The sequence below is a fragment of the Procambarus clarkii genome, chromosome 4, assembly GCF_040958095.1.
Source record: "Procambarus clarkii isolate CNS0578487 chromosome 4, FALCON_Pclarkii_2.0, whole genome shotgun sequence".
NCBI lineage: Eukaryota > Metazoa > Arthropoda > Malacostraca > Decapoda > Cambaridae > Procambarus > Procambarus clarkii.
In genome coordinates, this window is record NC_091153.1 from 33,169,287 (window position 1) to 33,195,383 (window position 26,097).

Genomic DNA, 26,097 nt, shown 5'->3' on the forward strand with positions numbered 1-26,097 from the left:
CTCCCTCTCTCTCTCCTTCTCCTCCCTCTCTCTCTCTCTCTCCTTCCTCTCTCTCCCTCTCCTTCCTCTCTCCCCCTCTCCTTCCTTCCCCCCCCCCCTCTCTGCCCACACGCTCACACAAGCTCACACACAAACACACACACTGATTTTGCTGGATTCAGTGAAGAAAGCATTGATATATCCAGTCTATACAAGAAGTTGGTAAAATTAGATACTATATTGACCTCTCGTGTAGAAATAATTAGTAAATTGAAAGAAAGTAATGACCATTTAAATAGCAAAGTTTTATGTCATGAGGGTTTAGTGAAAGACTTGTGCAAGGATAAGAATCAATTGGAAACAAATTGCAAAGCCATGGAAGAAGAAAATAAACTCTTAAAAATAGCTTTGGAAGAAGTCAAGGTAAATTCAAACATAAATGACTACAATAGGCTAGGTAAGGAAATTCAACAGGAGAAACAGCTTTTGTCAGCACAGATGGAGGAAGTTACACAGGGAATAGAACAGTGCAAGAAAGATATGCAACTCACCTATGCACAAGTGGCCAAGGAATAGGGAAAAATTGAAGAAGCAGTAAAGGAAGTCAAACACTGCAAACTCACTAATAAGGCAATCAAACAAGCCCACATCGAAAGAATAACGTCAGCGACCAATGCGAGGCTGAATAACATCAGATCTGCTTTCAGAAACCTGTGTAAGGAATCCTTCAGAACCTTGTATACCACATATGCAAGGCCAATCCTGGAGTATGCAGCCCCAGCATGGAGTACGTACCTAGTCAAGCACAAGACGAAGCTGGAAAAAGTTCAGAGGTATGCCACTAGGTTAGTCCCAGAACTAAGAGGCATGATTTATGAGGATAGACTACGTGAACTGCACCTCACGTCGCTGGAAGACAGAAGAGCTAGGGGAGACATGATCACCATATACAAAATTCTCAGGGGAATTGACAGGGTGGACAAGGATGGATTATTTAACACGTGTGGCACAAGGGGACACTGGTGGAAGCTGAGTACCCAAATGACCAAGAAGACATTAGAAAGAACTTTTTCAGTGTCAGAGTAGTTAGTAAATGGAATGCACTACGAAATGATGTGGTGGAAGCTGACTCCATACACAGTTTCCAATGTAGATATGACAGAGCCCAGTAGGCTCAGGAATCTGTACATCAATTGATTGACGGTTGAGAGGCGGGAACAAAGAGCCAGAGCTCAATCACCCGCAAACACAACTAGGTGAGTACAACTAGGTGAGTACTGCAGCAGCCAAGACAAAACAAACACTAGCCTGGAAGTGAGAAAAGAATTGGCATGAGTACAAGATGGGTACTCAACACCCGATGGCAAGAGCTTATTACCAGTCAAAGTCTCCATGAAAGTACGAACATTCCTGCCCTAAATGTATACTGGAAAAATTTATCAGACAGACAAATTGATAGACTACTCACTAATCATGAGCAACACATTGATTTTCTCCTACACACTCTCAGACGACCACGATACACTCATGACCTCTTCTCAACCATTCATGATCCTCCTCCTAACTCTGTATTTCGATAAACTTCAGCTCTGAACACCCAGCATCCACCATTATTAAATATTCAGCTCTCAACAACCAACACAAACCATCCGTAAAAGTTCAGCCCTGACGCTCTTGAGCCAATCACTGCGATGGTGTGGGTTTTGTGATGTAACTGCTGTTGTCACTGAAAAACCCGACTGAGTCCCTGCGTCGAATGCCGTAACCAAACGACACGCAGCTGGGTTTAGCCCTTGCACTTTTTATCCTACAAATCTTTTTCCTCTCACCCCCCCCCCCTTGTCTTCTTCTGTCCCCACTTCAAGGCTCGCCCCTACGGGCATCTTCTCCTGTATTTTCGGATTCGGAACAAGTATAAGATGCTACATTCAAGATATGTCACCGGTAGCACAAAACGTTTTGATCAGGAGGCAAAACGTACCCAAGATCCCCCCTACTCCACACACCCTCCATGCCAGCTCGTCGTCAACCAGCAAACTACCCATCCCAGCCTGCCTGCTCCTGATTGGTGACTCGTCGACCGCGCACCTGCACACTGCACCTCAGCGCCATCTACCTGAGTCGTCGTCTGAGCCTGACCAGCTATCACCTTCAGAATATTCTTTATGCTCTTAGAGTTGACATCTCTCTCTGGCATACTAAGCTCTCTGGCTTTCATATACTAAGGGAGGTCTCAGCTAAAGCCGATATTCTCAGCAACATTTCTCCATTATAATATTTAATCTATTGTGTTTTTGCATTTATCTTTGTCATTTTATTGCACCAGTCATTTACCCGAGATTTGTCTTTATTTTCATTTATGTTTAAAGTAAATATATTAAAGTTTCATTGTTCTTACTTTGTGTTTTACGTGTTCCTCCCTCTAACTTACCACAGACAACAGGCAAGCAGTCTATCTTTTTTTTGTAAGTGTGACCAGGCATTGACACCTGCCATTGGAGGACTGCTGAACATCTATACTCCAACACTTTCCCGTCACATATAATGGGGGCCTGTCCACGGAGCTTCACTCAGGTACTACCACCAGAATGTCAATTTGTGGTAAGCGTACTTTGCTTTGCTAAAGTTGCTTTTCAATATTATCATTAATTTTTATATTTATATGGTGCTGTGTGTATTGTGCATTCCGAGAGTAGCATATGGTGAGTGTGGGATAACTTTGGATTACGTGGTGACTGTAGGCCTCAGTCATTCTCTTAATTGGTCATCTCCCTCTCCGTGTTATTACTCGTGTTTACCACCTTTTGTCCCTAGGATATTTCTCATATTATCGGCAGATCATCATTGTGGTACCCTGGTACTTTGGTTTGTCTTCGGGTCAAAGCACCCTATCTTCTGCAATCCGACCGAAGGAGGATAAGAGGGTCATAGTTCCTCTAGCACGGAGTACGTTGCTGAGTTGGGACCTCAGCAGCACTTCTCGTCACCAGTTGACACTCGCACCCCTACACGTCGGTCAGAGATGATGATATTTACTTAGGTAGGGAATTAGCTTTCTTTTTACAGAGCACAAAGTTCGCTACTTCTGTAAGTATCATATTCATTTAGTGGGAAACCCTTGCTTATGACCTATAGAGACTCGGCAAGGTATGCCTACATTCTTAGACTACCTAATTCACTTTTGGAGCAATTAAATGTTTCATTTGTTTTAGAACCTCAGTTTCATTTATTTAGTAGGATTTTCTTGCCCTTATTCTCTTACATTGAGTACTGGGTACAAGATTTCCTGCGACTTTGATTGACTAATCATTTACCATCCTATAATTAACTTTAATTGTTAAAGATTAAAATTCCACAGGATAGTTACCAGTTGCCACGTTATCCTGTTTCTGACATTTACCATATCACAACTATATTCGTTGTACATTTATTTGCTATATTTCACCATGTTTCGTCTCCAAGCTTTCCGTAACGATCCAGCAGGTGAAATAGGGACCTTATGTCGTGCCAAGAGGACTGAATTACAAACTCTTGCACACGAGTATCAACTAGATGTTCCCCATGGAGCCAACAAAAATGAAATACATAACTTCATCATGGATCACCTCTTAGATGGAGGGAAGATTGACTCTGAAACTCACGAAACTTATTCTATTGCAGATAAACATGACTTGGCAACTATGAAACTCAAACTTGAACTCGCCAAGCTCGAAAGGGAGCAACAGCAAGAAGTTATCCACATGAGAGAACGAGAGGCTGCCCTCAAGAAAGATGAACAAGAAAGAGAGGCTGTCCTGGCAAAAGAAGCTCTACAACTGAGGGAGAGAGAAGCTGCAATAAGGAAAGAAGAGCAAGAAAGAGAAGCTGCCCTAAAAGAACGAGAAGCTGCAATCAGAAAAGAAAAACAAGAACGTGAGACTGTACTACTCAGAGAGCGTGAGCGAGTACAGCTTGAAGCAAAACATCGTCACCTGGAGATGCAACGCGAGCATAATAAAAAGCAAGCGGATATGGCTATAGAATGTCGTCAACGAGAACTCACGTTGGAGACTACACACCTCACTCAACGCCAGCAAGCTACCGCCAGTCTTCCAGTAAGTTTCAATGTCTCCCATGCAAGTAAGTTAATGCCACCGTTCGTTGAGACAGAGATTGATGTCTTTTTTACCACCTTTGAGACCCTAGCTAATCAACTTAGTTGGCCTGCTGATCAATGGTCTATCCTTCTCAGAGTGCATCTTACAGGTAGAGCTGCAGTTACTCTCAGTACCTTAGCATCTGAGAATGACTACCAGACCCTGAAGCAAGCAGTGTTGGACGCCTACCTTCTCTCCACCGAAAGCTACAGACGAAAATTCCGTGACCATCTAAAGGCAAGTACCACCACCTTTCTAAAATTTGCCAATACCAAGAAAAGATATTTCATGAAATGGCTGGAAGCAGCACATGTCTCTACATTTGCAGAACTCGTCAACCTCATGCTAGTTGAGGAATTCTTGAGACGTGTTCCCCCTTCCGTCCGATTATATCTAGCAGATAAAGAAGAAACCGACTACATCAAATGTGCAACGTCGGCTGACACTTACAGCCTCATCCACCGGCTGACACTATCACCACCTCCCAGTAAGAAGTCTTGGTACAGATACGATAAAGTGAGTACAGAGGAAGCGAGCTCACAATTGTATTGTAAGTATTGCAAACTCTATGGATATACCATAGATAGATGTGTGAAGGCTCTATACAAGAGCAATGAATCTACTAAACTCAAACAGACTCCTCCTAAGTCCGGTAAGCCTGTGATGAATGTTGGTGTTCATGTTAATGATCTTTCTCTCTTCATTAAACACCTGTATCCTGGAACTGTCTGTACCAACGTTACAGATTCGGAGGAACGTTTCAAATTGAAGATCTTGAGGGACAGAGCGGCTCTTCAGTCCATCATAATGAAATCGGCTGTGTCTAACGTCACCTACACTGGGGAAACCGTCCTTATCACTGACCTCACTGCTACCACTCCATATCCACTCGCCAGAGTCCACCTGGATTGTCCCTTCGTGACCGGTGAAGTCCAAGTCGCCATCAGGGAAAAGCCTTTTCCCATGCCTGGAGTGCAACTTCTCCTGGGCAACGACTTGGCAGAAGATCTGCAACCGTCCAACCTGATCATCACGGACAAACCCCAGGTGTGTACTTCTGTAATGGATAATCCCATCTTTGAATATGTTCCAGCAGAGGTTCAAGAAAGTGTTAAAGTTTCTCCTCCGGTTTTGGTGACCACCCGTGCACAAGCTGCACGACCGCAACCAGCTGATTCTACTGCTACCGCTGTCCCTCAAGACCCTCAGAATCTACCTCCAAATCTTACCAAGTTGGAGTTCCGTAAGTTACAGAGGGAAGATCAATCATTAACACCATTATTCTTCCAGGCTGAAACTCAACCTGACAGTATCCCTGGGTTCTTCCTAGAGAATGAGTTGCTCTACCGCAGATACAGACCCAGCAAGCTGAAGGAGGATGACAATTGGGCCAATGTCGAACAACTAGTGATTCCCACCAGCATACGGCCCGATATTCTACACCTGGCCCACGGAGCTCTTTCTCACTATGGTTTCAACAAAACCTACCACAGAATCAGACAAGACTACTACTGGCCAGGTATGGTTAAAGACGTTAAAAAGTACGTACAACAGTGTCGTACATGTCAGATGGCAGGTAAACCTAACATCTCTATTCCCCAGGCTCCACTAAAACCCATCCAGGTACCTGCACGCCTATATACTAACTATCATGTGTCCTACCACCAGATTCACCATAGCAGTTCCAGTAAAGAACATTACGGCTACTACTGTGGTGAAACACCTATTGAAGATCTTCACCCAGTATGGATTTCCAAGAGAGGTTCAAAGCGACTGTGGCACCAACTTCACCAGTGATCTCTTCAAGAAGACACTGGAGGAGTTCAACAACACACAGGTACTGTCCAGCCCCTATCATCCTGCTTCACAGGGTTCTCTTGAACGTAGTCATCAAACTATTAAAGCACTCCTAAAGAAATTCTGCAATGACACCTTGAAGGACTGGGATAAACAACTTGATCTCATTATGTGCATTTTCAGAAGTCTCCCCAATGAGTCTCTAGGAGTATCTCCTTATGAGATGCTCTACGGACGTAAGTGCCGTACTCCTCTCAAAGCTTTCAAGGACTCTCGACGTCATGCCACCTTCAGTGACCCTCAGAATGTGACCAAGTTTCTTCAAAACTTAAAACACATTCTAGAGAGAGTACGTAAATTTGTTAATGACAATCTATTGAAAGCACAGGAGAGGAAGAAGACTCATTTTGACCAAAGCAGCAAATTAAGGAAATTTAAACCAGGAGCCTTCGTGTTGGCATATTTTCCTATCCCAGGTTCTCCATTGCAAAACAAGTTTTCAGGACCTTACCGCATTAAGGAGTGCAGAAACAACAACAACTACGTTCTTGAGACTCCAGATAGGCGGCGGAAGACCCAGTTGTGCCACGTCAACCTCCTGAAGCAGTATCAAGATATCACGAAGCCTTTCATCCTCCATGTCGACGCCAGTGGTACCGGCATCGGGGGTGACCTGATGCAACAACGAGGCGAGGAGATTCTACCTGTTAGCTACTACAGCTACAAGGAACTACAGCACGATCGAAAGGGAGCTACTCATCGTCCTGACCTTGCAGCACTTCGAACCATACCTGAAAAGTGCTCGGTCTACCACCATCTACTCGGACCACAATCCCCTTACTTCCTGCAGCAAGCCTAATTCAACAATCGACGGCTTCTACGATGGGCTTGATATCTGAAGAATTTCAACCTGGAGATCTTCTACATCAAGAGTTCTGACAACATCATAGCAGACGCCCTCTCCAGAGTCTATGAGGTAGAGGCTGCTCCACCTACCACTCTACCTCCTGAAGACGTAACTTCACCTGGAACCGCAGGCTTCGGGGGAGATTTGTGACAATAATCTCTTTCAAGAGAGATTGAGCCTGCTCTTCCCTACTTAAAGTTACGTCAAGTTAACAAGTATCAGATGCTTCATTCAAGATATGTCACCGGTAGCACAAAACGTTTTGACCAGGAGGCAAAACGTTCCCAAGATCCCTCTTACTCCACACACCCTCCGTGCCGGCTCGTCGTCAACCAGCAAACTACCCATCCCAGCCTGCCTGCTCCTGATTGGTGACTCGCCGACCGGGCACCTGCACACTGCACCTCAGCGCCATCTACCTGAGTCGACGTCTAAGCCTGACCAGCTATCAACTTCAGAATATTCTTTGTGCTCTTAGAGTTGACATCTCTCTCTGGCATACTAAGCTCTCTGGCTTCCGTATACTAAGGGAGGTCTCAGCTAAAGCCGATATTCTCAGCACCATTTCTCCATTATAATATTTAATCTATTGTGTTTTTGCATTTATCTTTGTCATTTTATTGCACCAGTCAATTACTCGAGATTTGTCTTTATTTTCATTTATGTTTAAAGTAAATATATTAAAGTTTCATTGTTCATACTTTGTGTTTTACGTGTTCCTCCCTCTAACTTACCACAGACAACAGGCAAGCAGTCTATCTTTTTTTTGTAAGTGTGACCAGGCATTGACACCTGCCATTGGATGACTGTCGAACATCTATACTCCAACACTTTCCCGTCACACTACATATCAGGCACAATAGCAACTGGAGGACAGAAAATTATAGTAGAAGTCATATATAACCCCCCACCGAATGACAGAAGAACCAGACAGGAATATGATAGAAACAACTTGGCCACCATCAATATAATAGCGAGAGCAGCTTATGTGGCTACCAGGAACGGATCCAGACTACTATGCCCTGTGGAGTCCCACAGGGCTCTGTACTTGGACCTATCCTGTTTCTGATATACGTAAATGATCTCCCAGAGAATATAGACTCATTCAGCTGAGCTGAATATTTAATAATGGTGGATGCTGGGTGTTCAGAGCTGAAGTTTATCGAAATACAGAGTTAGGAGGAGGATCATGAATGGTTGAGAAGAGGTCATAAGTGTATCGTGGTCGTCTGAGAGTGTGTAGGAGAAAATCAATGTGTTGCTCATGATTAGTTAGTCTATCAATTTGTAAAAACTGATAAATTTTTCCAGTATACATTTAGGGCAGGAATGTTCGTACTTTCATGGAGACTTTGACTGGTAATAAGCTCTTGCCATCGGGTGTTGAGTACCCATCTTGTACTCATGCCAATTCTTTTCTCACTTCCAGGCTAGTGTTTGTTTTGTCTTGGCTGCTGCAGTACTCACCTAGTTGTGTTTGCGGGGGATTGAGCTCTGGCTCTTTGTTCCCGCCTCTCAACCGTCAATCAATTGATGTACAGATTCCTGAGCCTACTGGGCTCTGTCATATCTACATTGGAAACTGTGTATGGAGTCAGCCTCCACCACATCATTTCGTAGTGCATTCCATTTACTAACTACTCTGACACTGAAAAAGTTCTTTCTAATGTCTTCGTGGTCATTTGGGTACTCAGCTTCCACCAGTGTCCCCTTGTGCCACACGTGTTAAATAATCCATCCTTGTCCACCCTGTCAATTCCCCTGAGAATTTTGTATATGGTGATCATATCTCCCCTAGCTCTTCTGTCTTCCAGCGACGTGAGGTGCAGTTCACGTAGTCTGTCCTCATAACTCATGCCTCTTAGTTCTGGGACTAACCTAGTGGCATACCTCTGAACTTTTTCCAGCTTCGTCTTGTGCTTGACTAGGTACGTACTCCATGCTGGGGCTGCATACTCCAGGATTGGCCTTGCATATGTGGTATACAAGGTTCTGAAGGATTCCTTACACAGGTTTCTGAAAGCAGATCTGATGTTATTCAGCCTCGCATAGGTCGCTGACGTTATTCTTTCGATGTGGGCTTGTTTGATTGACTTGTTAGTGAGTTTGCAGTGTTTGACTTCCTTTACTGCTTCTTCAATTTTTTCCTACTCCTTGGCCACTTGTGCATAGGTGAGTTACATATCTTTCTTGCACTGTTCTATTCCCTGTGTAACTTCCTTCATCTGTGCTGACAAAAGCTGTTTCTCCTGTTGAATTTCCTTACCTAGCCTATTGTAGTCATTTATGTTTAAATTTACCTTAACTTCTTCCAAAGCTATTTTTAAGAGTTTATTTTCTTCTTCCATGGCTTTGCAATTTGTTTCCAATTGATTCTTATCCTTGCACAAGTCTGTCACTAAACCCTCAAGACATAAAACTTTGCTATTTAAATGGTCATTACTTTCTTTCAATTTACTAATTATTTCTACACGAGAGGTCACTATAGTATCTAATTTTACCAACTTGTTGTATAGACTGGTTATATCAATGCTCTCTTCACTGAATCCAGCAAAATCAGTGTGTGTGTGTTTGTGTGTGAGCTTGTGTGAGCGTGTGGGCTGAGAGGGGGGGAAGGAAGGAGAGGGGGAGAGAGGAAGGAGAGGGTAAGAGAGGAAAGAGAGAGAGAGAGGAAGGAGAGGGAGAGAGAGGAAGGAGAGGGAGAGAGAGAGGGAGGAGAAGGAGAGAGAGAGGGAGGACAGGGAGAGAGGAGAGAGGGAGCAGAGGGAGAGAGAGAGAGAGAGAGCGAGAGAGAGAGAGAGAGGGAGGACAGGGAGAGAGGAGAGAGGGAGCAGAGGGAGAGAGAGAGAGAGAGAGAGCGAGCGAGAGAGAGAGAGAGAGAGAGAGAGAGAGAGAGAGAGAGAGAGAGAGAGAGAGAGAGAGAGAGAGAGAGAGAGAGAGAGAGAGAGAGAGAGAGCGAGCGAGCGAGCGAGAGAGAGAGAGAGAGAGAGAGAGAGAGAGAGAGAAAGAGAGAGAGAGAGAGAGAGAGAGAGAGAGAGAGAGAGAGAGGGGGGGGGGAGGGTGTGTACTCACCTAATTGTGCTTGCGGGGGGTTGAGCTTTGGCTCTTTGGTCCCGCCTCTCAATTGTCAATAAACTGGTGTACAGATTCCTGAGCCTACTGGGCTCTATCATATCTACATTTGAAACTGTGTATGGAGTCAGCCTCCACCACATCACTGCCTAATGCATTCCATCCGTTAACTAACCTGACACTGAAAAAGTTCCTTCTAATGTCTCTGTGGCTCATGTGCGTACTCAGTTTCCACCTGTGTCCCCTTGTTCGCGTCCCACCAGTGTTGCATATTTTATCCTTGTTTACCCGGTCGATTCCTGTGAGGATTTTGTAGGTTGTGATCATGTCTCCCCTTACTCTTCTGTTTTCCAGTGTCGTAAGGTGCATTTCCCGCAGCCTTTCCTCGTAACTCATGCCTCTTAGTTCTGGGACTAGTCTAGCGGATTACCTTTGGACTTTTTCCAGCTTCGTCTTGTGCTTGACAAGGTACAGGCTCCATGCTGGGGCCGCAAGATTCGAATTATTAGATTTATTTAATGTTAGTAGTGTGATTTTGTCCCACCCCCTATATTTCTTCCTTCCCAGCTTAGAAGAGTCATATCTCCATGGCCTAAGTATTCTCTGATGTTCAGGTAATATTTTCATGTGTGGGAAAGCGTGGAGAGTGATTAAGCTGGCTGTAAAATGGCCAGCTAAGTTTAAGCTTAAAGTAGATTTTAAGCTTTGCTTTGATTCTGCAGACAATCTGAGAAGCCATCCAACTTCAGTGGAGTGCCCAGAAGCAAGGATGGACCGAATTAGAGAGCCAAGAGCTCTATCAAGAGTCTGCAGCAGAGGGAACGTTGGGCTAGTGACATCTGGGACGCCCAGAGGACCAGTATTCCACATCAAGCAAAAAGCTACGGCCGGGCCAAATTGTCGGAAAATCCGACACCATTTAATATTACATACAGACAGATAATAATTGCTGCTGTGTTGTATAAACAAGTTAACCCATAGAAAACGTAACTTGTAGTGGAATTACCATCTATAGAAAACGGAATATCATTACCACATACTATTGTAAATTTACCACCTATTATGGTGGGAATTATTCTTAAATACATTAGTCTTTGGACTTTACCATCATAAAAACATCTATAAATTAACTTAATTATCAATATTGAAGTAGAGTAAATGTGACCCTTCTATCACTTTCTGTCATCTGGACAATGTAAGCCAGGCATCAGTGGTGAGGGAGGGGCAGCCATTGTTTGTATTAGACCAGAGGCTCACGGGAGCAAATACGGCTCCTGTTAATTTTACTTGGACGTAGTGTTATGGAAACCAAAGGTGTACCATCTTCAACACGCTGTCAACAAATTCAAGTTAAGTGTTCTTCCGAAACCCATTTATCTTTCATTTATGGCCATTAATGTCTGGATATAGGGTGGTCCGGTTAGAGCACGAGATAGCCTCATACTAAAGGTAATTAAGCCAGGTCTTCATTGTTCCATGTACAGTGTTTTCTCTGATATAGCTTGTCATATATTAGGAACCTGGCTTCACAGTTAGCGCCCTTTTGACAGGTCAAAACGAGGAAGCAAGGCTTTGTGCATCAGTTACCAGGGTGATGGAAGCTACCTCAAAGAGGGAAAATGAGGTGTCTACATCCTGGTTATACCTGGTGGACTAAGGCCTGCTGTACAATAAGATAAGGAACCTCTTCAATGTATGTAGTCTAATACTGTAGTTTGATTGGCTGCATATATATAAATTAAATTAATATAAACCCCCCCTAATGTGTAGAGGATCGATTTGTGAGATTATGAGATTATTGCAGAAATACAGTCAACTCATTATCATACAAATTGCTATCGAAGTATATAAATTAACGTAAATATAAATTCATATAAATTAAATAAATATAAATCTCACAGGTCGGTTCCCACATTATTTGGACCTTCAGAACCGGAATATTTGGTCCTTTGAACCCACATTTGGTCATCTTAGTACCAGATGAACCAGTTAACCAGTGGATTCATTAAATAACTAGTGCAGTGTGATTTAAACAAAGCCAGCAGTCATAGACGACGGCGTTGCCTCAAGCGAAGTTCACGAACCCCGCTCAGTTCAGATCAGCCTTAGTCAGCGGTTTCATGCACACCCACAGATATTTGGTGGCGTGTTATTCTGTGAAATGACAGCGCTAATATTGAAGCCAGCAAAAGTAGTGGCTGTGGTTTCGCGAGATTGTTCACGGATTTCGTGGTGTTAAATTTCGCGAGAGATTATCTACGAATTTTGTGGACTTTATTTTGCGAGGTCAGTAATAATATTTAATACTTCTAGATAATATTAGAAGTTTCATAGAGGCTAATTAAGAGGCTATTATCAATAATTGTGTATATTATTTCTCCAAAATAGAGAATTATTTAATATATATTGCACTAGTGATCACAGTATAATATTTACTAATTGCCAACCCACAACAGGGTAGGAAATTACCATTGACTAGTTGAACTATTATTGCTCATCCTAGTCCCATTATTACCATAGTCAGTTGTACTATATTGAACAACCTAGCACCATTAATGAATGGTCCAGACCCTATTTTGGGTGTAATTTTTATCAACTCGAGTTGAGTTGTGTATATATAATAATTTACTTATGATCATTACACCTTTGAGTGATTAATTAGTGTCAATTCCATCCTAGGGTGATATAGAAGAGCTAACCTAAAGGTACTTCCAATGACACTGGTTTATCACTCAAATCATTAGTGTGTATGATTGTATATATATAATGTGTATTAATTTTAAGTGCTAACCTCTAGTAGAGGTAGGATTATTGCCTAGTGAGTGCATTTTACCCTAGGCTACCATTAGAGCTTGTTCCGTATTATGAGCAGCCCAAGTACAAGTCCCACAAGGCTTCACCAACTAGCCAGTATGGATAATGCAGGGAGAATGAAAAGAACCCTTGCAGGTCTTAAAGGCCACTTAACAAGACAGATCAAGAAATGTGAAGATTTGTCACAACAATCTCAAGTTGATTATGCTGACCTGGAAAGCTATTATCAAGCAGCTGCAGGTAAATTTGAGCAAATCAAATGCCAAATAGCAACATATGTGGCTGAACTTGCCAACACCAATTTATCAGAAACAGAAATAGACGACATTATGGTTGATCTTGCGAATTATGAAGATCACACTCAGGCCACGTTACAGCCTTATGTCAAATTAATTGCCCAGAACAAGGCAACAGCAACAACAACAACAGTTGCATCTAATACGAGTCAAGCAGAAGCTCGACTCCCTCCAATTAATTTACCCACTTTCTCAGGAAAAGATGAGGAAGATTGGGACGAATTTTGGAACAAATTCGTTGACCTTGTAGACTCAAAACAATCTTTACCAAAGAGTAGTAAATTCTCTTATTTGCAAGGCCAATTATCAGGTGAGGCTAAAACAGTAGTATCCCATCTGAGATTAACTAATGACGGCTATGATCTGGCAGTAAAACTCCTCAAGGATAATTATGCTGATCCAGAAGTAAGAACATCACATTTAGTTCATGAGCTGTTGCATTTACCCCCACCGGAGGCTTCAGCTGATTCACTCTAAGTCTTCAAGCTGGAGGTAGAATCATTGATCAATGCCCTCAGCCTGACAGCAGATACAAACGGGGCTGAGTGGGTCTTGAAAATAATTGTCCAGGAGAAAATACCTAGGGACATATTGAGACAAATGAGTGCTCATTACAATAAAAGCATCTTATCTATGAATGAAATATCTGAAGGTTTAAAGTCAGTAGTTCATCAATTACGAACACATGACAAATTAAAACCACCAAGTAAACCCTCAGAAACCAATAATAGTAAACCACAGAGTACCAAAGGTACTCCAAATCAATCTAGACAATATAATTCAACACCAAAGTGGAACAGTAGCAGTGTGGGCGTATATGCAGTGGGACCCTCCAAGCCTATAGTTACTGTGTCACCCAAGAACGTGACACCAAAGGGTACTGGAAGCTATGGAACATGTTTGTTCTGCAATGAGAAACATTCAATGTACCACTGCCCTAATTTTCCTGATAGTGACGCCCGTGTTGAGCGACTCAAAGATTTGCAACATTGCACGAGGTGCCTCAGGAAACATAACATCAAGGACTGTGATACCCAATTACACACCTGTAATAGGTGTAACAAAGGTCAGCACCATGCAGCATTGTGCAGAGACACCAAAACAACGTCTCCAAACCCCAAGGTGGAAGATAGCATTCCCACCACAGTACAGTACTGCAAGGTGCAACAAACAAAGAGTGTCCAATCGGCGAAGTCTAAAGGTAATACGACTTTGCCTACTGCCCAAATTACCATCCTGAATAAGAGGGCCAAGGTCCATACCCGTGGGTTGTTTGACCAAGGATCCCAGAGAACATATATCACTAAAAAGTTGGCAGATGAATTACAATTAAGGCCTGTAGCCCAGACGTCATTCAACATCTCAGGGTTTGTAACAGATGCAGGACCTCAAGTCTACCAGGTGGTACAACCATCAGTACGCTTAGGCAGGTACGTCTGTCGAGTACAAGCCATTGTGGTGGACAAAATACCAGTAGACCTACTAGTTCAAGGTCTGAGAGCAACAGCCAAATTCCTGAGAAATAGAGGAATAAAATTGGCAGATAATATTAAGTCTGATCACATCACCGACTTCGGTCTCCTTGTAGGGACAGACTATTGTCATTGATTCATCGGTAGCCCTACTAAATATCAGGGTATAACCATGTTAAACTCTGCAGGAGGTAAATTACTCTCAGGCCCAGTATCAAGCCTGAGGAGACCTATGCCTGCAGATAAACAATACCAGTAGAAATCTAAATTTGTCAGCTGATTATATTTCTCCAGTAGCATTATACTAAGGAGATTACAGCTGACTATACCAACAGAGGTTGATGTTAGTATCATCATTTGAAGCTGAAGATGAGTTCATGAGGCCTCAGTGGCAAATCAGTGAACAGTAGCCTAAACAGCTACAAGTCACCGCGACCAATGTCACTGAACCCACTGCAGTCTCAGAACCATACATTACTTCAATGATGAGCTATTCAATCTTCTGAATCAATTAACTAAATTAAACCCCAATAAATCTGATGACTGATTTGATACATTTATTATTTAATCAAGATGTATTCCATGGGCCTCAGTGTTTATATATCAGTGACCAGTTACCTGAACAAACTTCAAGTTATATCTAATGTCACTGATCTCACTGCAGTCCCTGAATCATACTTGACTGTAGTACTTGATCACATTCAGTCTTCTGGGTTAAATAATATGTAATTAGGCTTGAATATTAGCCTTTCAAGAGTTGACAGGGAAATGAAATCGCATTAGACTTCTAACCCCTGCAACTCTAGTACGGGACATCCGTCCTGTACGAACAGACGCACAAAAGTGTGATTACTAACTACTAACATCAAATTAATCTAATAATTCGAAGGAGGAGTATCGGTGTTCGTCTGTTCTAATTAGGACTTCGACCCGTGAGCAGCCCCTGGGGAATTATGTCGGAAAATCCGACACCATTTAATATTACATACAGACAGATAATAATTGTTGCTGTGTTGTATAAACAAGTTAACCCATAGAAAACGTAACTTGTAGTGGAATTACCGTCTATAGAAAACAGAATATCATTACCACATACTATTATAAATTTACCACCTATTATGGTGGGAATTATTCTTAAATACATTAGTCTTTGGACTTTACCATCATAAAAACATCTCATATAAATTAACTTAATTATCAATATTGAAGTAGAGTAAATGTGACCCTTCTATCACTTTCTGTCATCTGGACAATGTAAGCCAGGTGTCAGTGGTGAGGGAGGGGCAGCCATTGTTTGTATTAGACCAGAGGCTCACGGGAGCAAATACGGCTCCTGTTAATTTTACTTGGACGTAGTGTTATGGAAACCAAAGGTGTACCATCTTCAACATGCTGTCAACAAATTCAAGTTAAGTGTTCTTCCGAAACCCATTTATCTTTCATTTATGGCCATTAATGTCTGGATATAGGGTGGTCCGGTTAGAGCACGAGATAGCCTCATACTAAAGGTAATTAAGCCAGGTCTTCATCGTTCCATGTACATTGTTTTCTCTGATATAGCTTGTCATATATTAGGAACCTGGTTTCACAGTTAGCGCCCTTTTGACAGGTCAAGACGAGGAAGCAAGGCTTTGTGCATCAGTTACCAGGGTGATGGAAGCTACCTCAAAGAGGGAAAATGTGGTGTCTACATCCTGGTTATACCTGGTGGACTAAGGCCTGCTGTACAATAAGATAAGGAACCTCTTCAATGTATGTAGTCTAATACTGTAGTTTGATTGGCTGCATATATATAAATTAAATTAATATAAACCCCCCTAATGTGTAAAGGATCGATTTGTGAGATTATGAGATTATTGCAGAAATACAGTCCACTCATTATCATACAAATTGCTATCGAAGTATATAAATTAACGTAAATATAAATTCATATAAATTAAATAAATATAAATCTCACAGGTCGGTTCCCACACAAATCTACTGGCAGTGAGGTGAGGGGAAGCTGTGCTGGACTGCGAGGTGTCGGCAGTGTCAGTGAGAGTAGAGGATGACGACGGAGGTACCTGTGTGTGGGAACTGTTCATCAGGAGACCAGAAGCCAGGATCAGGAACCTCAGCATCCCTCAACAGAGGAAGAGTCGACTTCTTGGTTGGAATGATATAAGGTAGATAATTGTCCCTCCCTTTACCCCTTTTGATCTAGGCGAGCTAGGGTATTTTATATGTTGTGAACATTTCTACTCATCATTTTATTGTCTAAGTGACAGAATATTAAGCTAGGAGCCAAGAGCTCATTTAGGTGTGTGTGTGAGCATTAAGGCAGGAATGTTAGTGATCCTGGAGGTGGTAGCTGGTGTGCAAAGAGCCAGCAACGAACTCTGAAACCCCGAGCTGATCGCATTGCTAGAGGCGGGGGGGGGGGGGGGGGGAGGACAGTCAGGACGTTTTGAGTGTTGGAGCTGTCAGCTGATCATGCTGCCAGAGGCGCAATGTGTGTGCCTGCAACTCTAGGTGTGGACCCAGCCAGCTGATTGTGTTGCCAGAGGCGTGTCAAGAAGAGTGTTGCCACCAGCGGATGATTCCACTAGTAACCAATTTCTTTATGCATTTTATATGTGTATATATGCTTTTTCTTCAGTAAACTTTTAAACTAACTGATGAGTTTAAGTGAGCCTCCATTCTCTAGGGCTATATATATAATTATGAGACCATTAGTGACACCTTGTACTGCACATGACATTGCATCCTTAATTAAGATTACCAATAAGACCACTGACGTGTTGCTGGGACACGAGTATAAACACCCAGCTGCCGACCTTAGAACAGGCCAGATAAAGAAGGAGAAAACGTCCCAGTGCCAGGACGGACAGGTTCAGGTGGGTCACAGGTAGACTTGAACCTCCCCTCTCGCTTGGGGTGTATAAGGCCAGCCCTTAGTTGACTGGGGGAGCCCAAGGGCGAGCAGTGACGCCTGATACTGAGGGGCTAAGACCCGTGGGACGACCCCAACTACAGGTTGGAAGGGGGTGAACCCTAACAGTGGCGGCCTTGCCAGGATACATCGAACAACAGTGGACAAAGGATTGCAAGTGCAGGGCAAGTATATTAAGGTCGATATTGGTCTCGGTTTACACTGCTCGATAGTGTATTCCGTGTATACGGTTACTCAATAGCCTAGAGATGGAGGATGAGAGAGTAAAGAAGTTTATTGAGTCGAGGGACGAGCAGGAGTTGGAAGAGTGCACCAAGGCTCAGCTGCAGCTAGTGGCGGACAATTTTGGGTTGAGATTGCGGTCCTCCAGGGTGGCAGAGCGTCGGATTGAGATCATGACCCAAGAGGACGCTTCCAGGGAAGGACCGCCCCAAGTACCTGCCAGTGTTGGCGGGAACCAAAGCGACGAAGGCAGCAGTAGGGGATCCAGCGGTGGTAGCAAGAGAAGCATGATGCTGGAGGTAATGAAAATGCAGCTTGAAGCTCAGCTGAAGCCTGAGGAGTGTGAAGCTCAGATGGAGTGAGAGGAGCGTGAAGCCCAGCTGAAGCGGGAGGAGCGCGAGGCTCATCTGAAGCAAGAGGAGCGTGAGCGCGAAGCCCAGCTGAAGCAGGAGGAGTGCGAAGCTCAGCTGAAGCAGGAGGAGCGCGAGGCTCAGCTGAAGCGTGAGGAGTGCGAAGCCCAACTGCAACGAGAGGAAGGAGAGAGACAACTGCGACGGGAAGAAATAAAAGTGAAGAAGGAGGTTGAGATGCATCTGGCAGAGCGCAGGCTGCCCTCGGTGTCTGCTCGGCGGGATGACCCCAAGGTCCGGAAACGCGACCTACCAACCTTTGACCCTCTTGAGGCCGAAGCTTTCTTCGACCATTTTGAGAGGATAGTGACATTGAAGGAATGGCCGGAAGAGGATTGGGCTGCGTTAGTGCAGAGTAGGTTGACAGGCGAGGCCAGGGAAGCTTATAACATGTTGGACCTTGAGGAATGCGCCGTTTACGACATGATCAAGAAAGTTGTGCTCCAATCGGATCGACTAACCCCGGAGGTTTACAGGAAATGCTTCCGTGAGTGCACAAGAGCTTCCGGAAGGTCATATGCTAAAACTGCTCAGAACATGGAGCGCAGGTTCCTGCAGTGGCTGAAGGCTGAAGAGGTTTAGACGATGGATGAGCTGAAGCAGTTGATGGTGATGGAAAGATTCATGTCAATGCTCCATCCAGAGCTAAGGGTCAGGATCAACGAGGCAGGTATTAGAGAACTTAAGGATGCTGCAGACAGAGCCGACCTGCTGGAAGAAGCACTACATCTCGGAAAGGAGGGACCGCCCAGGCACTCGCCTTACCCAAGGTTCGGGGGAAACGTCAAGAGTTCAAGAGGAGAGAGGACGGGCGGAGACTCTCCCAAGAGTAGTTAACACAGTGAGGTGAGTCGGTCCAAGAGTTCAGGGGAACCGGTGAGGAAACCCCAAGGGGGGGAACGCCGGGACTGGTGCTGGAGCGAGGAACGCTGCCAGGGAGACAACGACCGGGGGCGCGAGGAGGATCCATGGGACGGCAGTTTCCGGGAGTGTGGCTCAAGTGACAGGTGGAGAGTCGCCTCCTAGGAGAGTCAGGTGTTTTAATTGTGGCGGGCGCAGACATTTCGCACGTGAGTGTGGTCGCCCAAGGCAACGTGGAAATGTGGCACTGGTCAGAATGGACGACCAAGGAGCCAAGAATGTGTTGAGCAGACCTCCACTAGAAAGGGAGGAAAAGATCCATCCATTTATTTGTGAAGGTACTGTGAAGATAAAAGGGGCCGACCCCATTCCAGTGAAGATGTTGAGAGATACTGGAGCAGACTTTAACCTGGTGAGTGAGACCCTATTCCCTGAAGGATATGAGGACACCAGTGTGGGGGTGGCCATGGTGACCACTGTGGGTGGCCCAGTGAGAATGCCCCTTCACGAGGTTATTTTGGACTCTGATTACGGCTGCAAGACCCTAGTGGTAGGGGTCTGCGCCTCGATGCCTAAGATGGAGGCCCAGGTCATTCTGGGAAATGACTCATGTGGGGGATGTGTACTCCCAAACCTCGTTAAGGGCGAGGAGTGTTTGGAACACTATTGAGAGGGAGGCAGTGCATCGGACACCTAGGGAAACGCGAGGAAGATCGCTGAGGGAGCGTTCCCTGTGTGCGCAGTATTACCGAGACAGAGTGTCAAAGGCGAAACAAGTGGATCTGGTCAGGCTGGAAAGGACGTGCCTGACAGCCTAGGAATCGAGGAATCGATCGACTCTTCGAGGAACCTGGAGGACAGATGGAGTGCAGTGGGAACCCGGATAACGGAGTACAGATAACTCTCACCAGTCCTCTAGAGTTGGATCGCACTCGACTGGGCGAGCTGCAGCGGGAGAAATTTCCCGAGTTGATACGAGAGGCCGTGGGAGGTTGCGCTGGAACCTAGACTGCTACGCATTTCTACTTAGAAGAGGGGATGCTGATGATGCAGTGGAGGCCAGTGAGGACGGAGGCCGATATGGAGGCACTGGGAGTGAAGCACCAGGTAGTGTAACCGACTCGATGCAGAGAAGCAATGCTGGAGTTGGTGCACTCAGTGGACCCTGCAGGACAGCTAGGAGTGACCAAGACGCTGAGCCGGATCAGGGAACACTTCTATTGGCCGGGAATGGACGCCGACGTAAGACGTCATTGTAAAACGTGTCTTCCTTGTCAGAGGGCTGGAAAGAACGTGCCGACAATACCGAGGGGCCCCTCTGGTTCCTGTCCCTGCTTTCGGACAGGCGTTTGAGCGTCTACTGATATACGGTGTGGGACCCTTGCCCCGAAGGAAGAGAGGGAACAACTACTTGCTGACGATTATGGGTGCGTCAAAGAGGTTTCCGGAAGCGGTCCCAGTGCGGCAGCTAACATCAAAGAGTATTATGGGACAGCTCCAACGTTTTTTTCTCTTGGGTGGGGATACCCAAAGAGATTCAGACTGATTGTGGGAGTGTGTTCCAGTTGAGATGGTTTAGACAAACTATTGCAAGCTGGGGGAAACCCAGATTCGGTCTTCGCCCTACAGACCGCAGTCACAAGGAGCGACTGAAAGGTTCCACTCGACCTTGAAGACCATGTTAAGAGTGTTCTGCGCCGAACAAGGAGCAGAATGGAATGAGGCCGTGTATCCAGCGTTATTTGTGATACGGAACGCAGTTGTGGAGTCTCTGGGATTCTCACCGTTTCAACTCGTGTATGGGCACGAGGTTCGTAGTCCCCTATCGATGCTGAAGGAACAGCTGACGTCGGGAGTGGCCATGAAAACAGTCGACGAGTATGTGTATAAATTCAGGGAACGAATTGGAAGTGCGAAGAAGTTGGCGGCCGAATATCTGAGGAGGGCCCAGAGGAAGATGTCCGATTGGTATGATCGGAAGGCCGTCCCAAGGGAGCTTCAGGTTGGGACCCGGGTGATGGTACTGCTGCCCGGAAGGAGCAAGGTGACTGAACCGCGTTTCGAAGGACCATACAGGGTTGTAAAGTGGATAGGATAGGTGAACTATGAAATCAGCAAGCCGGACTGACCCCGTAAGATGCAGATGTGTCATATAGATCGTCTGAAGCCGTATTTCCAGGAAGAAGGGAAGGCCACCGTTCGGAACGGGACGATGCGACCAGAAGGAGAGGGCAGAACAGTTATGTGTATGAGCCTCAACCAAGAATTACCGGAGGAAGAAGGAAAATGGGCCCGTGCTGATGGCACTCATGTCTCCAACACCGAGAGTCTAGGAAGCATCGAAGAGAAGTTACAACATCTGAAAGGGAAGCAGAGGGCCGAATTGATGACCATTTTGAGGGAGAATGAGTCTATTTTCACGGACGTGAAAATAGACTCATTGTTGTGTTTGTTGGTAAAGAAGAGCGACGGGACATGCCGTTTTTGTACGGATTATCGGAAGGTAAACACCATCACCGTGTCGGATTCTCATCCTATTCCACGCGTGAATGATTGTATCGACCAGGTAGGCAACGCCAGGTACGTGTCGAAGGTCGATCTCTTGAAAGGGTATTACCAGATATCACTGACCCCGGAGGCGAGGAAGATTTCTGCTTCCGTCACGCCGGACGGGCTATATCAGTACAAGGTGCTGCCGTTCGGATTGAGAAACAGCGGCAGTTGCTTCCAAAGAATGATGAATGAGGTGCTTCGGGGGGCCGAAGGATGTACGGTGTATATAGATGACATCGTAGTGTACGCTGACAGTTGGGAGACACATTTAATCCGACTCAAGGAAGTGTTCAGGAGGCTTGAGGAAGCGAACTTGACAGTGAATCTAGCAAAAAGCAAGTTTGGAAAGGCTCGTCTGGAGTACTTGGGACCTATTGTAGAACAAGGAGAAGTGACCCCCAGATGATCAGAAGGTGACAGCAATCAAAGAGTACCCCGTGCCCAGAACAAGGAAGGAATTACTTCGATATCTGGGAACGATGGGCTACTACAGGGGGATTCTGCGAGAATTTCTCCACTGCAGCCCATCCTCTGATGGAGTTGTTGTCCAAGAATGAGAGATGGAAGTGGGAGGAGGCTTGCCAGGAATCTTTTGAAAAGACGAAGAGCCTGTTGACAGAGGCCCTTTTCTGATATCCCCAGACTTCTTGGCGAGATTCATTCTATATGTCGAGGCCAGTGACGTGGGAATAGGAGCCATGTTGGCCCAAGAAAGAGACGAGGTACTCAGACCAGTGGCCTTCTACTCAAAGAAGTTTGTAAAGTACCAGCGCGCCTACAATACCGTCGAGAAAGAGGCCATAGCTTTGGTCATGTCCTTAAAACATTTCGATGTGAACGTGGGAGGAGGTGCGCGACCTGTATTGATATTCACTGACCACAACCCATTGACCTTCCTATACAAAATGAAGAATTCAAACCAGAGGTTAACGAGGTGGGCGTTACTTCTGCAAGAATATTGGTTAGAGATAAGGCACATAAGGGAAAAGAGAAAGTAGGGGCAGATGCCCTTTATCGTGTGCACTGATCAGATATGACTAATTTTAAGGGGAGGGGTATGTGACGGTGTCCCACCCCTATATTTCTTCCTTCTCAGCTTAGAAGAGTCATATCTCCGTAGCCTAAGTATTCTCTGATGTTCAGGGAACATTTCCATGTGTGGAAAAGCTTGGAGCGTGATTAAGCTGGCTGTAAAATGGCCAGCTAAGTTTGATAATGCAAGCGGCTTATGCCTTTTGGGGCATAAGCCGCTTGTGTTTTGGGGCATAAGCCGCTTGTGACAGTGTCGAGCCATCCTGTTTCTCGCCAAGACGTCGTGACGCCTCCTGGCAAATGATTGGAAAGGTGAGGTCACGTGCCGGAAGTGACCAATGACGAGAGCCCTCGGGCGGTGTGACGTCACGAGGCGGAGGGCTCTCGGGGCGGCTGGCGCCTGGGCGGGAAGAGTACATCACGAAACACAAAAGAGGGAGGACGCGCTCGAGCGAGATCTAGAGAGCCCTTTACAGTAGATTTAAGCTTTGCTTCGATTCTGCAGACAATCTGAGAAGCCATCCAACTTCCATGGAGTGCCCAGTAGCAAGGATGGACCGGATTAGAGAGCCAAGAGCTCTATCAAGAGTCTGCAGCAGAGGGAACGTTAGGCTGGTGACGTCTGGGACGCCCAGAGGACCAGTATTCCACATCAAGCAAAAAGCTACGGCCGGGCTAAATCTACTGGCAGTGAGGCGAGAGGAAGCTGTGCTGGACTGCGAGGTGTCGGCAGTGCCAGTGAGAGTGGAGGACGACAACGGAGGTACCTGTGTGTGGGAACTGTTCATCAGGAGACCAGTAGCCAGGACCAGAAACCTCAGCATCCCTCAAAAGAGGAAGAGTCGACTTCTTGGTTGGAATGATATAGGGTAGATAATTGTCCCTCCCTTTACCCCTTTTGATCTAGGTGAGCTAGGGTATTTTATATGTTGTGAACATTTCAACTCATCATTTTATTGTCTAAGTGACAGAATATTAGGCTAGGAGCCAAGAGCTCATTTAGGTGTGTGTGTGAGCATTAAGGCAGGAATGTTAGTGATCCTGGAGGTGGTAGCTGGTGTGCAAAGAGCCAGCAACGAACTCTGAAACGCCGAGCTGATCGCATTGCTAGAGGCGGGGGGAGAGTCAGGACGTTCTGACAGTTGGAGCTGTCGGCTGATCGTGCTTGCTGCCAGTGGCGTGAGGTGTGTGCCCGCGACTCGAGGTGTGGACCCAGCCAGATGATCGTGTTGCCAGAGGCGTGTCAAGAAGAGTGTTGCCACCAGCAGATGTTTCCACTAGTAACAAATTTCTTTATGCAATTTATATGTGCATATATGCTTTGTCTTCAGTAAACTTTTAAACTAACTGATGAGTTTAAGTGAGCCTCCATTCTCTAGGGCTATATATAGATTTCTGAGACCATTAGTGACACCTTGTACTGCACGTGACATTGCATCCTTAATTAAGATAACCAGTAAGACCACTGACATGTTGCTGGGGTATGAGTATAAACACCCAGCTGGCGACCTTAGAACAGACCAGATAAAAAAGGAGAAAACGTCCCAGTGCCAGGACGGACAGGTTCAGGTGGGTCACAGGTAGACTTGAACCTCCCCTCTCGCTTGGGGTGTATAAGGCCAGCCCTTAGTTGACTGGGGGAGCCCAAGGGCGAGCAGTGGCGCCTGATACTGAGGGGCTAAGACCCGTGGGACGACCCCAACCACAGGTTGGAAGGGGGTGAACCCTGACAGTAGTTAGTAATCACACATTTGTGCGTCTGTTCATACAGGACGGATGTCCCATACTCGAGTTGCAGGGGTTAGAAGTCTAATGCGATTTCATTTCCCTGTTAACTCCTGAGAGGCAAAAATTATAGCCTAAATACATATTATTTAACCCAGAAAACTGAATATGATCAAATACTACAGTCACGTATGATTCAGGGACTGCAGTGAGATCAGTGACATTAGATATAACTTGATGCTTGTTCAGGTCACTGATATATAAACACTGAGGCCCATGGAATTCATCTTGATTAAATAATAAATGTATCAAAATCAGTCGTCAGATTAATTGGGGTTTAATTTAGTTAATTCAGAGGATTGAATAGTCCATCATTAAAGTCAAGTATGGTTCTGAGACTGCAGTGGATTCAGTGACATTGGTTGCAATGACTTGTAGCTGTTTAGGCTACTGTTCACTTATTTGCCACTGAGACCTCATGAACTCAATGAGCTAATGGATAATTAGCACAACGGTATGTTGAATGTTTCTTTTTGCAGAATGTACATGTCCCCCAGCCTACTGCACGCTTGGAAGTTACCGGTTTGGGTGAACTAGTAACAGTAGGCTTGGAGGATTCTGCTGCATTGTCAGATTTTCTCCAACTTGATGTGAGAGTACTTGGCTGATGTTTATTTGTCGTAGTTGTTTTACCCTCTAATTGACTATTATTTTCTGTTTCTGAAGGTTCGCAAGAGGCTTTAACTTCACCATTTAATCATCGTTTGTTTGTCTATGATGGAATGCAAACCTTCAGTGATGTCCTGTACTGTCAGGATGGTGTTATGTTGATATGCGTATAATTGATGTAGTATATCACTGGACAATTTTCGTTGAGGGACTACTTTGGTCATCCATTCACTAGTAGTTATATCAACCTTAAGACTGAATGTTCTTAGTAGTGACTCAAACTCCATGCTGGAGGATTGTAATTAGTCAGCAGTCTGATCAGGTTGAGGTAAATCCAGCAATTGTAGTACTAGATGTATGACAGTTTTCTCATTGCCAGCATTATTCCTAGGAAACTGGACTGGGAAATTAGTGCTGAAGCTATCTTCATTTACATTTTCTACTTCTGGTTCAGCTTCACCTTTAATTTCAGTTTGGAGGCATGTTAACTTAGTGGCTTCAGGTATTGGGTTTTCAGAATCAACAGAGACTGTAGATAAATTGTCTGAGAACTGTTTAATTTCTGGTGGTATAATATTAGGTGATGCTGTAGTGGGTGAGGCTATATCCTCGTTGATTAAAGGATCTAATCTGGCTTGAAATTTATTCTCAAAAAGATCCAGATCATCCATAATATTATCTACTTAATTTGATGTACTTGTTATTTGTTCTGATTCAATAATCCTGTGGAAGTGCTCCAACCTGGCTTCAGTTTCTTCTTCATATTGTGCTAGGTCAGACAGGAATTGTTCCACATCTTCAACTACTATGTCATCGTCGTCGTGGACTTGATTTTGGTAAGATTTCCTATTTGCCTTCAATAGATGCAATTGGGTTTGAATCTGTAACAGTGGTATTTTCAACCGACAACAATTAATTACAGGCTCAAATAACAACTGTTCATATTGGTCGAGATCTCTTGTCAGTTGACGTTTACGAGCTACTAAAGCACGCTTTGCTTTCTGTGGATTAGTTATGGTGACTTGTTAATTGGATATTACTGGCACAAATTGTGAGCTAGTACTGATGGTAGACTAGTGTAAAATTCTGCTATCACTAGGCTATAATCCTACCTCTTCTACAGGTTAACACTTAAAATTAATACACATTATATATATACAATCATACACACTAATGATATGAGTGATAAACCAGTGTCACTGGAAGTACGTTTAAGTTAG

At 44.8% G+C, this 26,097-nt stretch overlaps 1 protein-coding gene across 1 annotated transcript; it reads left to right on the forward strand.

Annotated features, from left to right (window-relative positions):
* Positions 1-354: 354 nt before the first annotated feature.
* On the forward strand, positions 355-18,619 carry LOC138370952 (trichohyalin-like). Its single transcript, XM_069335603.1, has 4 exons — positions 355-436; positions 3,640-3,979; positions 17,647-17,926; positions 18,008-18,619. The coding sequence occupies exons 1-4, from the start codon at positions 355-357 to the stop codon at positions 18,617-18,619; spliced, it is 1,314 nt and encodes a 437-aa protein (XP_069191704.1).
* The last annotated feature ends 7,478 nt before the right edge of the window (positions 18,620-26,097 follow it).